The following is a 17664-nucleotide window of genomic DNA, read 5'->3' on the forward strand; positions in this document are numbered from 1 at the left end:
TTTCAGCGCCCGCGTTGTTCCAGCGGGAAATGGACAACTTGCTGAGCGAGCTTTCTCACGTCGTTGTCTACTTTGATGATATCCTAATGACAGGAAACACTGATGAGGACCACTGGAGAAACGTGAGCAAAGTTCGCAAGCGCCTCCAAGTTGCGGGCTTGCGTCTGAAGCTAACAAAATGCGGATTTATGAAAGGCCGCGTTGAGCACTTAGGACACGTCATTACCGCTTAAGGTTTGCATCCCATCCCAGGAACACGGAGGCCATCCTCTCAGCACCAAAGCCACAAAACGTGAAAACTCTGCAAAGCTTTATGGGGTTGATCAACTTCTACCAAAAGTTCATCCTTTGCTTGTCAGCAGTACTCAATCCATTGAATGGTTTATTGGTACCAGGTACACCATGGATCTGGACACCACTTCAGGAGGAGGCCTTCCGCGAAAGCAAGCAGCTCTTGGCATCCTCGAAGACATTGGCGCACTTTGACCCAAAGAAAACTACAGTGCTTGTAACTGATGCGTTGCCTTATGGTCTTGGCGCAGTTCTAGCCCAGCGGAAAGCAAGGGAAAAGAGCGACCAATCACTTTCGCATCGAGAAGCTTGGCCACAGCTGAACGAAACTACAGCCAGCTCGATGAAGAAGCCTTAGCAGTTATGTTAGGGGTAACACGTTTCAAGCAGTATCTTAGGGGATGGCGATTCGAAATAGCAACCGATCACAAGCCACTTTTGGGGCTTCTGGAAGCAAATCAGCCGATCCCAGAGTCTTGCTCACCTCGATTACTCCGCTGGGCACTCTTCCTGTCAGGCTATGATTATGTGTTGAAGTACGGACCTGGTGGTCACATTCCACACGGTGATGCCCTGAGTCTACTCCCGCTTCCAACAGCTGATTTTCGAATTGAGAATCTGCCTGAGATCTTTATGCTCCACTGTTTTACCCCAGAGTGATGTCAACACAAGCTATTGCGGCCGCTACGAGCAAAGACCCGCTGCTGTCACGTCTTAGCGAAGCTCTTTGGGCTGGTAGAGGAGTTCCCCTAGAAGCTCTATGGAAAAAATACACCACTCGCCTTCATGAAATGAATGTGCAGAGTGATTGCATTCTGCTAGGAAGCAGAGTGGTTGTGCCCGAGTCTATGCAGGTTGACGTGTTGCGACTGCTACATGAAGAGCATCCAAGAGTGGCCAAAATGAAAGCGGTGGCCCGTATCCATGTTTGGTGGCCAGCCATAGATGATGACGTCACGGCAGCGGTGAAAGCATGCCGCACCTGCCAAGCAAATCGGCGAGTGCCAATCAAGCCATGGCCATTCCTGGAGAGACCATGGTCTCGGATTCATGTAGACTATGCTAGACCACTAAGGAATGCTTACCTACTTGTTCATAGCGGTTGACGTATACTTGAAGTGGATAGAAATGTTTCCAGTATCCAGCCTGTCAACTGCAGCCACTACTGGTTGCCTGCAAAAAATGTTCGCTACTCACGGTCTCCTTGATGTAGTCGTATTCGACAATGGTCCAGCGTTTGTGAGTGAAGAATACAAGATCTTCCTGCGTAGAAACAGCATCCGACAAATTCTTGTACCACCTTATCACCCAGCCTCTAAAGGAGCAGCGGAGCGTGCAGACCATTAAATAGAAGCTGAAGAAAGCCCAGCCAGAGGATGATTTGTACGTACAGATAGCGAGAATTTCGCTCACATACCGGACCACTTGGATGAAGTAACAGGTTGTAGTTCCGCTGAGCTTCTCATGGGCTGGAAGTTGAAAACGGCATTTGATTTACTACGGCCGGACTTACGGACCATGGTGATGTCTCAACAGATTTCTCAGAGTCTTCGGGTCAACAGAGGATTGGCAGGACACACCACCAGGAACAACTGTTTTTGCTCGTAATTTTCCCCCAGTTCCTGCCTGGGTACCAGCAACGGTAGAGGCAGACAAAGGGTATGCGGCAGTGCTAAGACTACCAGATGGCCGCCAATGGACATGGCATCATAATCATGTGCGAGCGGTGCCGTGGCAGCCTGAGCTGTCAAAGTATTCTGGCCGCTCCCACGTAGACTCTCCAGATGCTTCAAGCGTGCAACCAACTGTGGCTCTGGATGCTGCGGAGGCTGCCACGTCCTACGCACCAACACGGAACACTGGTGCCATTGCAACTACGGGGTTTTGTGTGAGGAATTCGAGGACACATGTGTCACCAGTGATCCGGGTGGTTGTGCCAGTGCGCCGGTGGATGCCCCAAAGCCAGAGGCCCTTTCTCAGACTCCACTTCACCACAGCTCGCCTGTGCGAAATCCTGTTATGTGTTATGTGCCCCGGTAGTCGAGCTGAACTCTCTGCTTGCCCATTGTAGCACTTGTTGTCATTCTTTTTTTTGTTATTTCGCTTCTTGTGTTTTTCTTTTTGTGAAGGAGGGAAGGAATGTTATGTTGCTGCCATCAGCCTAAGCAGTTTCACATAGCGCCACAGGATGGCACCTTTCGCTCCTATAATCATTGAAATAAATGTGCTGCTGGCCGCATAGTTCAGTCGACTTTTGAACTGGGCCTTGTCTGTGTGCTGCCTCGAGAGAACATGACAGAAACATTGTCACGATGTAGGATGACATCTTCGTCTAGATGTTCGTGTTGTGGCACGAAATTCTCGCTTGTAAATATTATAGAATAAACCTCTGCAGATTTTTTTTCATCTGTCTCTTCATGCTTGGTGTCTTCCTCCCGAGTCCCCGGAGCTGGTAATGGCAAAGCCCCAACACCTCAACTACGGATAGCAGCGGTGGGATCCCCGTCAAACCCCATATCCAACAACTGGTGGCAGCAGTGGTATCATGGTCAAAACCCTGGTTCCAACAGCGGCCATGTCATAAGTATGGTAGCGAAGTAGTCACCTGTCAATTAATCGACGCCACCGTGCTTAATTCTGAGGAAATGGAAATACTATTTGATTTGGCTTTGGGCAGGGCCCATGTGACAGCGTTTAAAACAAGCTGTTTGTGTGGCAATGAGTAAATGACAAAGCTAAAGAAGTCCTGCAATGAGGCCAAAGAAAGCATAGGGATCATTAATTACTCCTACGATTTTAGTGTAGTAATCATTACGTAAATTTAGGCTCACAAAACTACACCCTTTTCATCGCTGGGATCAAAAGGCTGGGTCGACAGACAACACTGCTCACTGATGTGTTGTTTACCCAAACGAATCTAACTGGAAGAGAATAGATAGTTTACATTATTAAAGATGAAAAACAATCACATTGCATCAAAAAGAAGCCCAGCTCATCAACACTATGTTTCTATGATTTCCTGTGTAAAGTGGAGGGTTGCAGCAAGTTTGAAGCACAAGCAAAAAAAGAAAGTAATGCAAAGGACATGGCTGGACATAGTACTAAAGTTTACTGGAAAACTGTTTTCCCTAGAGCACTGCCAAACCTGCATAAAAAGCCAACAGCAGTGTCATGATTATCTCGGGAGTGCTTGCTAAGGAGTGAATTAAGAGAAAGAAATGGGGATGAGAACATCTATGCCTCTTGCTAGACAAGGGCAAGTGCCCTCCTGTGCCAGTTCGCTGCCAATTTCTATGATGTTCCTGCATGTGCTTGTGTAGATATCGGTCTGTTTGGCTACTGTAGGACTGACCACAGGAGAGACGTATCTGATAGACTAGAGATGTCACACATTTTGTGAAAACACTAGAGTGTTTTTTTCCCGCAATCACTGCTTGCATGTCTCCTCCCTTCTGCAATGCTTTTGTGGAGCCCTGCCAGTTTGCTGGGCATGAAAAATATCAGTACAATGCCGTTTCTTGTACCTATTCATTTATTATTGCGAGATAAGGCGTAAAGATATGGCATCACTCGAATCTTTTGCCTTTTCGAGAATGCCATGCCTTCGTCAGTGTGATGGAGTGTGCGGAACTTGAATTTGAGTGAGCAAACTTTGAAGTGCCCGCCATTAACCAAGTTGGAACTCGGCAACGAGGAAGAAGCTGGCACGGATGTGAACAAACGATAAATGATTGAAGCGCCAGTTCAACGGGTCGATTGTTGAAAGCACGCGTGAGACTGAGAAGAGAAAGAGTCGCAGTGGTGGCAGAGGAAGACGAGCCACGCATCAGGGCAGTCGGGTTTTAGACCCGAGCCAAGGCTCCTACCTCTATCGTCCGGTGACCTGAGGGGCTCCAGGACTACCTGGCTGCGCTCACGTTCCCGTGCCCACGGACAGGTCTGAGCTGTCGATCTTAGGGCTCGAGCTAAGGCGGGGCTGTCCGGCCGGGACTCTGCCTCGGGGTGAGTGTGGCAAATGCAGCGTCAACTGGTGCAACGTCAGCTGGTGCAGCGTCCACCGGCAGTGTAAGAAGGCTGCTTCTCCTGCGGTTCGTGTGGCTGTTCGAAACCGACGCCAACTGGGGCGACGACATTAGCCCCGTGCTTCGTGCCCAGGCTCTTGCGCAATGACGTGGGTGAGGTGCCGCTTCTTTAACGTTCCGTGACGCACACTGTGTATAGAAACTGTGTGCTTAGGACCTTTTGTTTAGGGACTAGTGTGCAGCTTCTGTATTTTGTGATGACTGTATGCGAGAGGAGGGACTGAATATATTTGGGTTAAGTGGTCTGAAGCTGTTGCCATTAAATATTTGCGTCAAACAGACTCATCCTTCGGGAAGTGTCCTGATGTGGCTCTTTGGACCTCCCAAATCGAACCTGCACATTGTGCGAAACAAAAACAAAGAACCACATCGTTACAGTCAGCCTTCACTGGCTTCTTCCTCTATGCAAGATAGTTTTGATACCCAACAGGCGAGGTCAACTTCAGCACGCTACCCGAATTCACCACCGAAATCTGTGGCAAAATTTTCATTCTAAAAAATGACGAGAAAGAAGCCAGGTAAGGCTGACGAAGGCCTCGAAAAGGTAAAAGGTTGGAGTGATACCATATCTTGATGGCTTATCTCACAAGATTAAACTGATGGCCACGATAAATCGCATTGCACTGATATTTACTAGTCCAGAAAGCTAGCTGGTCTGTGCAGAAGCATCGCAGGAGGGAAGACAGTTGCAAGCATTGCTGGTGGGAAAAACATGCACTATAATGTTTTCACAAAATGCGTGACACCTGTACCGTATAAGATTCGTCTCTTCTATGGTCAGTCCTATGTCAGCTAGACAGGCCGATGCCTCAACGAGTGCATGCGGGAACATCGTACTAATTTGCGGCCAACTGGTACAGGAGGGCACTTGCCTTTGCCTTGCAAGAAGTGTGGATGCATACCCTATTTTGATAATGTATCGATATTGGGAAGGGTACATAATAATTAAAGTGAGCTATTGGGCTCGTTAGTCATTCACCATTGATTAATACTGGTAGAGAGCAAGGACGTGACAGAGGAATATGAAAAATTTGCCACGTTAGGTAGTTGGCCGCTGAATTATGTGTCAATGAGCTGTCGGTGCTTAGCACTGATAATTTCAATACCTGGCGAATCTATAATTTCCCGTGTTGCACACGTGTTAAGGTATACTTAAGACAAAAAAACGGGAGTGGAGCATGTTAGATGACATGTTGACATGATTCTGCTGTTGGCTTTTTACCCATGCACAGTGGTGCTCTAGGGAGTACCCTCTTTTAAATAAACATAAGTTCCAGGTCCAGCTTTTTCTTGTGTGTCACTTTTCTTTTTGTGTTCACGTTTCTAACTTCCTGGAACCTTTCACTTCGAATCATGTATCAACTGGCCCAGGAAACTGCACTGCATTTTAAATGATTCGAAGGTCCTTGAAAGCACATATGTTTGTTCCTTGAACATTTGTTTTATGTTTCTTAATTTGCCTTTTATTTGCCTTGTTGTGTCAGATACCTCACTGCCACTTCCTGTGCTCTTATCTCACTTTTTGCGTGAGTCTTGAAGAAAATGGGCAGCTGAGCACTTGTGTTTTTTTTTTCTGGTGTTTCTCTATTGAGGCGCAGTAAACTTTATGAAAAATGACTTCTGCATTTGTTTATGTGTGATTAGTGAATGTGCTCAGGTTTGTGCCCTTCCACTTGTCATTGTGAAATTTGGTACACTTAGCCACCAGACAATTGAGTTCTGCAGGAAAGTCAGCCACCTGGTAGCAAAGAGCGAAGGTCTGGCAACAGGACTTTGTTTGGCATAGTCGGTGCTTGGTACTTCTTTAGAAAGGGCAGTGCAAGGACACAAGAACAAAAAAGAAAAAAAAAACAGACTAGAGACCATGAACATTGAGGTATTTACTCTAGCATCTGTGGTGTCTCTTCATGCTTGTATACTTGCACTGCCCTTTCTAAATAAGGGTCTGACAGCAGGGATGGTGCAATCTTGCACGTTTAGCTGGAATGGAAGTGATTATAGAGAGATGCGTTTTGTGTGTAATCAAGTTAATCTAGGGAGAGAAGTCCAACCATTCTGGTGCTTCATTTTCGTAGGCCAGTACTCTGCAATCGAAGGAGATTCAGAATAAAGAAGCTCACTATGCACTCATCTGAACCTTCATGATGTTTTTTACAGGGGGCCTCGATGGAGACCAGTGCAGTGTGATGACTGGCTCTGGGGACGTGTCGGTGGTGGTCACTCACAGCCAACATCTGAGTGTTGCGACTGATTCTGGTGAACATTTAAGCAGTCACTTGCTGCATCAGAAATAGCTGGCCGCTGCACTGCTTGCACTTACTACACCGTAAATTTGATTTATTCAATACTGTAGGTCTTTCCAGGTCTTTACAGGAGACGGCACACAAAGTAAATAAGACTTCATATTGTGAAAGAGAAAAAAGGAAAAATGTTCACTTCAAAGCAATCACAAGAATGCTAACAGCATAAAAGCAATAAATCTGTTCTAGTGGGGGTAAAAATAAAAACTAAACTTGCAAGTATGATAACATCAATCAATAACATAAACGACACACAGATGAAAGCTGTTGAACAGGTGTAACAATGTGCGAGCATGTGCGCAGTATTGACCACTTATAGCGTGCACTTATAACACGCAGGATTCACTAAATATCTGTACTATAGGCAGCACCACACTGTAACTAAAACAACTTTTTTCAAAGGCCGCACTTGCGCAAAACGTGTTGAGCATGCAGTCTCGCGTGTCCAAGAATGCTATGTGAGGTGCTTACAACCATTTCAATTCCGGAATGTTAAAACAAAATTTAACAACCAAAGACAAGTGTTGGCAACGAAATGAAATCGAAAAAAAGGGGTCTCCCAAAAGAAAGCAAAAGAAACCAACTACCTCTCAAATCACCATGATTATGTGCATTACACAGGAACTATGTCGAATGATGTTCGTAATTTTGCGCACTGAAAGGCGCCAAGCATTTGATTTCGTGGGCGAAGCGTTTCATTTCATATTAAGTTGGCGTTCGTTGCCGGGAGATCAACAACGACGAAAACCCGCCAAGCTTACGTAAGACAGTACTCTGGCAGCAGAGGCGAAAGCTCACGTCATAATGCTGGAAGAGGTTTTAAATTTACGGACGAGGTAGCCAACGCGTTATCTGCTGCAAGTTTGATAATGACAGGATCGCACGTGCCAAGTTGAGTCGCGCGCGGCCAGAGCCACGATAGCGACGCTAATGCACTGTAGCCACGTCGGCACTGGTACAAAGGCTTATCCGTCGCCAAGGCAACCATTCTCCTCCCATAGTCAACAGGCATGCGCAGCATGCCGCAGTCTTTTTTTTTTCTTCCGCACTTCGTTCCCTCCGCGTCACCTCCTTCTTTGTAATGACCTTGTCTTTCGATCCCGAGTGGCGCACCCAGCATGCCTCCTTTAAGACGCTTACTTGCTACCGCATTTGTCAGAATAATTATCTGACAGCTTCTTTATATAAACTGTCTTTCATCTTGAAAGACTGCACAATAAGCGGCATGCATATACATGAGGTTCTATGGGAGGGTGAACGGGAGTCGAAAAAGACCGCACTGTAACCGGTTCTCCTCTACAAGCGGTTACGTTATAGCTTAAGTGGTATACACTGTACATAGTCTTTGTCTTTGTTTGTGCACACATACTGTAGCACCTATTGCAATGTCTCTAAATAAAATTCCATAGTGATGAAAATGATTCAGGTGATTTAGCACTAAAGATGTCATTTGGCAAGCCAATTCACTCGTAACTGCGGGAGAAACAAATATTCAAACATGCTACAATGTCACAGGAAGGGCTTTGCTTAAGTTACGGTAATTTAAGGTTCAGAGCCTTTAGATATTCATTCTTATTCAGGTTTACCAATTTGTGTGAAAGAAGAAAAAGAAACTTGAGACTAGCTAACTGTTGTCGGCTATCAAGCGTTGCCCACGTGCCTGCAATGTACAGAAGCTGGCTGCTTACACACACAAGCTGCACACACAAGCTGGCTTGTGTGTGGCGCAAATTGCACACACAAGCTGGCTTATGTGTGCAATCTGTTTATGCTAGTTGTGTCTGTAGAGGTGGCTACTATTGTGTTAATGACTTGGATCTAGCCTGAAGTTGACAGAGACAAAGTCTCTGCACTAGTTACTCTAGATTTGGCTAAGGTTGAGCATTCAACTTTATTAAAACAGATGGAACTTTCCTAACTAGATCACTGCATGGGTTTTGGAGTTTTTAAAAGGAGGGGAATAATTACTGCTTTAAAGAAGAGTGCTCATCAAAATGATATAACATTCAAATGATATAATGATATAACATCAAAATGATATAGACATGTGGTGCACCACAGGGGGTTGTCCCGTCACCAGTTTTATATAACATCTTCTTAAGCTCCATTCCATCAACTCAGGATATTCAGTTATATCTGTTTGCAGACGATATTGCTTTCTTTGTGAGTAATACCGATCTTCAATCACTATACTAGAGTCTACAAAATTATCTCAATACGTTAGGAGGTTGTCATAAAAACATTCATATGGCGCTGAACATTAACAAAAGTGCGCTCCTTGCATTCTTTTTTCTGCAGCCTATCAACATCTCGTTAATGTATAGTAATGAGCTCATTCCCCAGGCAAATTTTTAAGAAATATTTAGGCATCCCATATAATGATACATTAAATTGGAGAAGCCGCATTGATGATGTGTACTCTAAGGCAACTTGCGCCGTGGGGTGGTTACAGAAGCTCGCAAATTGGAAAGCAAGTTTGAGAAAAGATACATTATTAATGATTTATACACTCTATGTGTTGCCTGTCATAAAATTTAGAGTTGTATTGTTTTCTGGCAGTGAAGCTTATAAAATAAGACCCCTAGTATTGTTGAAAAGAGAAGCATTTCGTTTGTGCCTGGGTACGCCCAAAGGTTGTTGCAAACAACGTGTTGTATATGGAAGCTCTCCTGCCTTCTCTGCTAAATAGGTTTAGAATTCTTACTGTGCAAGCATTCTTTAAGATATACAGGTAGCACCAAAAATGCTCATTTTACATTTTTATTGAAAAACTAAACTTATTCTTCGAAACACATTGGTCGCGACTACAAACCCCACAAATTATTTTGCACAAGTGATGCTAGAGCAGCTAAATGTAAGAATTAAACATATTGGCCCAATAAGCAACCTAGAGTCAATACCTAGCATACAATTTGATGATATATCTCCTTATAATGTGAAACAATTGCCATATAGGCATTTAAAGCACCTGTTAGAAGATTATCTAGCTCACCTGGAGATAAGCAACATAATTGCGACTGATGCATCTGTGTGAAAAGAAAAGGCTGAGGTCGGCATCTTCTCTTCTTTTCTTGACAAGTCCTTTTCGATTCTACTCCAAGATTATACCCCTGTATTCATTTCAGAATTATTGGCTATTGTTCTAGCTCTACGCAAATTGTCTTCAAGCAAATTAGCAGTAGTGATCGTTACAGATTCACTATCAGTATGTACTGCACTTTCTGTGGCAGCAAATGCAGAGCTGATGAATACATTTCATCATTTATTACCAAAAAATGCACAAAAACTGCATTTGCTATGGGCAACAGGTCACTGTGGATTATATTTAAATGAAATGGCAGACTCTTTAGCAGCATGATAAAGAGTGCTTAACAGTGCAAACTACAAGATGGGATAGAAGAGATGAGACAGAGTGCTGAAGTGCCAACAGTTCATTTCTTGGGAAAGTCCTTGCTTTTATACAGTCACAAGTTGTACCAGTCATGCACAAAACACAATGATTATGCATAAGTACATCACACTGCCAAGCAAAACCAGCAAAACCATGAGCTCAAGAGTGCCGGAGTGATTTGCCATGCGGACAGTCTAACGCTATAGTGGTCTCTAAAGTGTCGAGAGATTACAGTCTTTGTGTTGACTTAACTCAGCTAAAACAAACCGTATTCCAGAACGCCACATGCTCTCAACGGTTGAACAAGTCTAAAAATAAAATCAGAATGATTTTTGATAGCACGCTTCTTTTACTTTACTTTTCTAACGTGTTCCTTGATCGTATTTTGCAGCCAAAATACAATGTATTGCTTAATTGCACTGCACTCCATACCATACTCTGTTTTATTGTTTTCAAACCAACTTCACTACTGTCCCATGGGAAACCAGACCTTTGTCAAGCTGAAAAACTTTCAGCGTTTTGCTCAGCTTAGCCTTTTGGGCCTGTTGTATGAAGTGGTGTAAATAAAATATTGATTCAGTAATAGCGTGGATAGTTAATACGTAGTTTAATCCTGGCAAATGTGTTCTTCCATGGCATGCATGAACAGCAGATATCATTAATTCACTGAAGGTGTCCAGTAAGGGCAGTGCTATTCTTTCCATAGTGAATGCATTTATGTTTTGCTGTACATGTACAGTTCTAAATATGTCTACAGTGCACCAGCTCTTCACCTTCTTTTTGGAACTAGGTACTAAAACTATCTACTTGCCAGTCAAAACTTGGCTACGCTTTTGAGATTTACCCAGCCTGAGCAAACATTTTTGCTAACCTTCGAAGGTGTAATTTTATTGTAGTACGAGCTGAGCAGCCTCATAAAGACACTTTTATCTAAATCCTTAGTCTATGTCCTACATGTGCTGACTTACAGCAATGATAAACCCTATTGCCCGTTTGGAGTACATAATTTTGTTGTTACTGTTAAATGGCAAACATTATTTTTTTTGCAACTATGTAAGTATTTTCTTAGCCGCAGGGGTGTCTGAGTAAGCAGGCGTTTTGTGTGTAGTGACACCACGGATCCGAGCTAACGGGGGGGTTCTCACCAGAGAACGATTGGCCACCCTGGTGCAGTATCTGGCCACTACCTCCCACATGCAAACGTCAATTAACTCATGGCCCTCAGTCCCCAGCAGCTGCGAAGCAACTGACCACGGTGGCGGTCAGATCTGCAATGCAGCAGAGGGGGCTAAGAATCTCTCTAGATCCAGACAGGCCGCTATTGGAACCTGAACTTGGTAACGCTTACCGCTAGAACCTTATCTAGTGAGGCAAATCTAGCTGTACTATTTGAGGAGCTAGAGGGTGTTAAATGGGATATAATAGGGCTCAGTGAGGTCAAGAGTGCTCAGTGAGGATGAAGATGAGGCCTATACGGTGCTACAGAATGGGCACGTTCTTCGCTATCGGAGCTTGGCTGACAGAAGAGAACTGGAAGGGGGGTTTTTAATTCATAGAAACATAGCTGGCAACATATTGGAATACTATAGCATTAATGAAAGGGTGGTAAGTATTGTGATTAAACTCAATAATAGATACAAGATGAAGATGATACAGGCTTATGCACCTACATCCAGCCATAATGACGCTTCAGTTGAAAGCTTCCATGAAGACGTGGAATCGGCAATGAGTAAAGTAAAAACACAGTATACCATACTGATGGGAGACGTTAATGCAAAGGTAGGGAAAAAGCAGGCTGGAGACCAGGCAAGAGGAGATTATGTCATCGGTACTAGAAATGCCAGAAAATAGCTACTAGTAGAATTTGCAGAACGCAATAATTTATGGATTTTGAATACCTTCTACCAAAAGGGAAAGAAACGTGAGTAGAAATGGAGGAGCCCTAATGGCGAAAATAAGAATGAAATAGACTTTATAATCAGTGCACACTCAGGCATCGTACAGGATGTAGAAGTGCTTGGCAAGGTACGATGCAGTGACCATAGAATGGTACGGTCCCGAATTCGGCTAGACTTGATGAAGGAACGACAGAAACTGATATGCAAGAAGCCAATCAATGAGCTAGCACTGAGAGGGAAAGTACAAGAATTCAGAGTCTCGCTTCAGAACAGGTAATCGGCTCTTATCGAGGAAAACAGCCTTAGCGTTGACGCAATGAATGATAACTTGACGAGTATTATTACGGAGTGTGCAGTGCAAGTTGGAGGTACTGTAGTTAGACAGGACACTGGCAAGCTGTTCTAGGAAACGAAGAATCTCATTAAGAAGCATCAAAGCATGAAAGCCTCAAGTACAACAGACAAAATAGAGTTGGTAGAGCTTTCGAAGTTGATTAATAAGCGTAAGGTATCCGATGTAAGAAGGTATAACATGAAGAGGATTGAACACGCTCTGCAAAACGGAGGAAGCGTCAAAGCAGTGAAGAGGAAATTTAGGATAAGGAAAAATCAGATGTATGCGCTAAGGGACAAAGAAGGCAAAATAACTACCAATATGGATAGAATAGTTAAAATAGCAGAGGAGTTTTACAGAGATCTGTAAGGTAGCCGGGACAACCACAATTTTAATACTATAAGAACTAGCAGTAACCCAGATGACACCCCTCCAGTAGTGATAGAAGAAGTCAGAAAAGCTTTGGAGAGCATTCAAAGAGGCAAAGCTTCTGGTGAGGATCAGGTAACATCAGATCTGCTGAAAGAGAGAGGACAGATTGGGTTAGAAAAATTAGCCACCCTGTTTACAAGGTGTCTCCTGACGGGAAGAGTACCAGAGTCTTGGAAGAATGCTAACATCATTTTAATACATAAGAAAGGAGGTGACAAGGACTTGAAGAATTACGGGCCGATCCCTTTGCTCTCCGTAGTATACAAGCTATTTACAAAAGTGATTGCTAACAGAGTTAAGAAAACATTAGAATTCAATCAACCAAAGGAACTAGCAGTATTTCGAACAGGCTACTCAACGATCGACCACATTCATACTATCAATCAGGTAATAGAAAAATGCTCAGAATATAACCAACCACTATACATAGCCTTTATAGATTACGAGAAGGCGTTTGATTCAGTAGAAATATCAGCAGTCATGCAGACACTGCGGAATCAGGGCGTCGATGAAGCATATATAAACATACTGGAAGAAATCTACAGGGGATCAACTGCTATCATAGTGCTTCATAGAGAAAGCAACAGAATACCAATCAAGAAGGGTGTAAGGCAAGGGGACACAATTTCCCCAATGCTGTTTACCGCGTGCTTACAGGAGGTTTTCAGAAGCCTAGAATGGGAACAGTTAGGGATAAGAGTCAATGGAGAATACCTTAGTAACCTGCGCTTCGCCGATGACATTGCATTGCTGAGTAACTCAGGGGACGAATTGCAACTCATGATTACAGAGTTAGACAAGGAGAGCAGAAAGGTGGGTCTTAAATTTAATCTGCAGAAAACGACTGCTCACCTCCGTACCGCTCAGTCACGTGACATAACTGTAGCTCTGTCACGTGACATCACGGCTGCTCGGAGGCAACTGTGAGAGCATTGCTGTGTTCGCAGGGGGCGGCCGTCGGAGACGCTCGCCTTCGTACCGAAAGAGGAGGGTAAAATTAGATGGTAAAGCAGTGCGTTCGGGGATCATGTCCCAGGCATAATTTTTTTAGGAGGCATTGAAGGAGGGTTCAGCTTAAATTGAGGACGACGCAGCGAGCAATGGAAAGAAAAATTGTAGGTGTAACCTTAAGAGACAAGAAGAGAGCAGAGTGAATTAGGGAAAACAATGGGGGTTAAGGATATAATAGTTGAAATCAAGAAGAGGAAATGGACATGGACCAGGCATGTAGCGCGTAGGCAGGACAATCGCTGGTGAATAAGGGTAACTAACTGGATTCCCAGAGAAGGCAAGAGGGTAAGGGGGAGACAGGAGGTTAGGTGGGCAGATGAGATTAATAGTTTGCGGGTATAAATTGGCAGCAGCAAGCATAGGACCGAGTTAACTGGCGCAACATGGGAGAGACCTATGTCCTGCAGTGGACATAGTCAGGCTGATGATGATTATGATGAAGTATTTTCTTGAAGCCATTGACCAAAGGACAAAAATGATCTGAACAAGTCAAGTTTACCATCAATTAGTGATCTGTTTTTCTAAAGCGTCTTGGGTAAGCATTCCAGGAGCATTATTCAAGGATGAGTTGGAACTTTATTATGCTTGTTGAGTGGCTGCAGCAGGCCTGCAGGGAATAATTTTTGTCAGGCCGTGGTGCACCTGATGCTTTGAAAGATATATTTTGTTCGATAAAAGCTTCTTTCCATCAAAGTATGAGGAGGGGAAGTAAGAAATAGGATTCCTAGACTACCCCCCCCCACACTCAGTTACACGCTTGGTTTGCAGCAATGTTTAAATGCAGGGATGAAGAAAAATAAAGCCCCTACATCCCCGAAGGGAATTGTGAGGAAATGCGCATGCATTTCTTGTGCAGAAAGAGGGTACAGTTGGTGTTGGACATTCACCTTCATCGACATCTGCCATCGCCTTGGTAGGCGCCTGCCAGCAAACGGTCGAAAGTGAGGAGTGAGTGGATGGGAGAGTGGGGCATCAGCGTTCTCAGCTTGGCGTTGGCTTTTCGCAGTGGCATCTCGAGCACACTTTTCAGGATGTTCTTTTGAGGTGTTTAGCCAGCAAATGGTCGAGAGTGAGGCGCGAGTGGATGGGAAATTGGGGCACAGGGAGGACATAGAGTGAACGGCAAGAGAAGGAACGGCAAAGCACTGTACCTACCTTCTCCTACACTCTCTCGCACCACATGCTCCGGTTGCTATGGAAGAGGATATGCGCGCGTGTCTGCAGCTGTTGCTATGGGAGAGGGAGTGAGAGCAGAGAGATAACACGTGCTGGCACGTGGACACCAGCCCGGACATTGCCAGATGCCTGATATAGCCCGGCTAAGAAATGCATTTGCATTTAAAACACGAAGGCCCTGTATGAGGATGCATGGGCAGCAGTGTGTTCGTGTGACTCTTCTTCATCTGTTTGTTCAAATATTTCTGCAGCCACTGAACATGCACGATTACCAACTAGCTCAGATGCACACCGTTCCACTCTTGTGCTGCGTGTGTGCGTGTTTGTTATCATGTACCTACAGAGAGAGTTCCTTATGCGTCAAATAAATGCCACTAATTGAAAAAGCGATGGTGGCTCGAGTTTAGATGTTGTCTTGGGAGGTTTCATGTTACATTTGGCTGCATTGTGGGGAGCAAACACTGATGCTACTTTTTTCAAATAGGCTGCAGATTTCTTTTTTATGTCTATCTTTTTGGATTTTTTACGGCCAGGAAACGTTACCGTCAGCTTGTCGGCACCCTGTGAAGTGTCTGTGGAAGCACCCGTGGTGAAGTCTGATTTTGAAGACCTTCTGGGAGGTGTGTATTTTTTGGGCTCACTGCATAACTGAGGATAAATGGCATTCCATAGAGTTGTATAGATACGTATGAAAGTAGGCACAGTTCTGCGCTGGCTACAATGCAGTTGTGTGCCAAGATGAGCATTTACTGTAACTAGCAAATTTCGGTAAATACTGTCTTGAGATAAATCAATATAATTTCATGATAGTGTGTGTAGTTGTCCTCTTCATTTGATAGCTTAGAAGTGATGCTGGCCAAAACTGCACAAAAGTGCAGAAGGCATACGCTTGTAGTTGGTGTGACACAGTTTCTGTAAGGCAATTATTTGCAGTGGAGCCGCTTTATAAAATTAGGAGACATGCACTGAGGATAAATTTTGGTATTATGAAGTGTCTTTTGTAAGCTGGACACCATTTATATTTTAAAACGAAAGTATTTTATGCCAGGATCCATCACAGCTTCACTGACATGTTTACGTCATAGATATGATTTTGTAAAATATGTGTAAAGAAACTGTGAAGGAAAAAGTGAGCAGAAGAGGTTCTGTCGCGGGGCGTGGAACTCAAATCTGCAGATCCGGCACTATCCACTACGCCACTATAAGCACGTTGCCATGAATGCTACCGACAAGCCATTTATATACACCATATATCAATCGGTGGTCCTTTGTACTTTCAGCGCGTTTTTGTTAACAGTAGCGAGATGGCTGGACGGTCTCGCGTTGGGTGCGGTCTGAATGTCGTCATCGCTTCTTGCGCTTCGAGTGCTGCCTCCATAGAGTGTGGCCTCTCCTTCGTGCGCTCTTACCAGATTCGTGATTCGAGAGAGCACGAAGGTCACTTCTCTTGCTGCCGTGTGTGTGAAAGAAGCCCGCTGTCACACATGAACAAGCAAGAATAGTGACAGCTGTTAGAGCTTGTCCTGCATATACTTGTGCGTTCGACAATATTTCTTACTGTTTGGGCAGTGTTTTAAGCATCAAGCTGTACAGTAGTCCGCGCGCATCCTCTGTGTTGTCACGGAGTTGTGACACGAACGAAAGGACTTCAGTTCGTGCCGTTGAGAGTTCGTGATGCTTTCGGACATCACGAACTGCGATTACTGTAACTGAAAGCCCAAAAAGGGTGTTAAGAAGCATAAACTGGATTTAATAGGCGTTGTGTGTCAGATCCCACTTTCTTTAGGAGAACAGTACATCGGTCAGACGTAGGTGTAGGTTGGCAATAAAAGATGGAGCTCCCTCGAACCAACTCAAGAAATATAATTATGTATCCACCGATATGAAGGCTATCTTTTTATCTAAAAGTGTTATGGAAGGGGCACTGATGCAGCTGTCGTGTAGGTTCAGGATGTTTTGGGCTTGTCAGATTTCTCGAGTCATTTTTAAAGCTGTGAAAATAGCACTATTATAGGTGCAAAGCAAACTTGATTGTTAAAGCTTGAGTAGTACGATATTTGAGGCTCTTTTCACTTCTACTACGATCTAATCGCAGGTTTTGGCCAGTCGTCAGTCCCTCTAAAGACACACAATGTTCTTTGATGTGGAGGTACAAAGAGTGGCAAACTATAGCTTGTTAGAGTGACATTTTCGGACACAAAAGTTCAGCTTATAAAGGTGTAATTTGAACTTTATTGGAGTACTTTTAGATACAAGCATGCATAGCCACGGTTTTCTTGTTGTTTTGCAGGTGGTGTCCATTACTCATCTAAATCTCAGATATTAGCCAAAAGTTGCTCTGGAAGTGTGACTGTGAAGAAACAAGACTGGATAAGTTCACTAAATCTCGGAAGAGGATCAACATAGCACAATGTATATCAGCATCTGAATATACTGCCTGTAGAATTTACGGTTGCAACGTTTTTAGATGAGGATCGAACGTATCCTTTCCAGGAGGCAGCGCTCGTGTAGCGTTGAGATGGAGCAGCCGGTTGTCGGCGGCTGCCTAAGCCGCGTCAAATGCTTTTCTTGTTGTCTGTCACGTAATGCGCTCATAATTAGGTGTGGTTATTGAAAATTGTATTTTAAGAATGTGACATGACAATCTCGTTGGGTTAAGCCAAATTTGATAGAATACGCATGCCGACATAAAATGCGCTGGGCTGTCTAAGTGGATGTATGCTTCTGAGAAGAAAGCGCACGCGTGATT

The 17664-nt window shown here is 44.2% G+C and overlaps 1 protein-coding gene across 1 annotated transcript in view; it reads left to right on the top strand.

Moving 5' to 3' along the window:
* LOC119163038 (protein FAM185A) overlaps positions 1-17364 on the top strand; it is a 110920-nt gene extending 93556 nt beyond the window's left edge. The window contains exons 6-8 of the mRNA XM_037414935.2: positions 6531-6629; positions 15449-15535; positions 17206-17364. Coding sequence (XP_037270832.2) covers positions 6531-6629; positions 15449-15535; positions 17206-17321 — 302 coding nt within the window. The 3' untranslated portion in view covers positions 17322-17364. The remainder of the gene's footprint in view (positions 1-6530; positions 6630-15448; positions 15536-17205) is intronic.
* Positions 17365-17664: the final 300 nt, after the last annotated feature.

Source organism: Rhipicephalus microplus, chromosome 9 (assembly GCF_043290135.1).
Source record: "Rhipicephalus microplus isolate Deutch F79 chromosome 9, USDA_Rmic, whole genome shotgun sequence".
Taxonomy (NCBI): domain Eukaryota; kingdom Metazoa; phylum Arthropoda; class Arachnida; order Ixodida; family Ixodidae; genus Rhipicephalus; species Rhipicephalus microplus.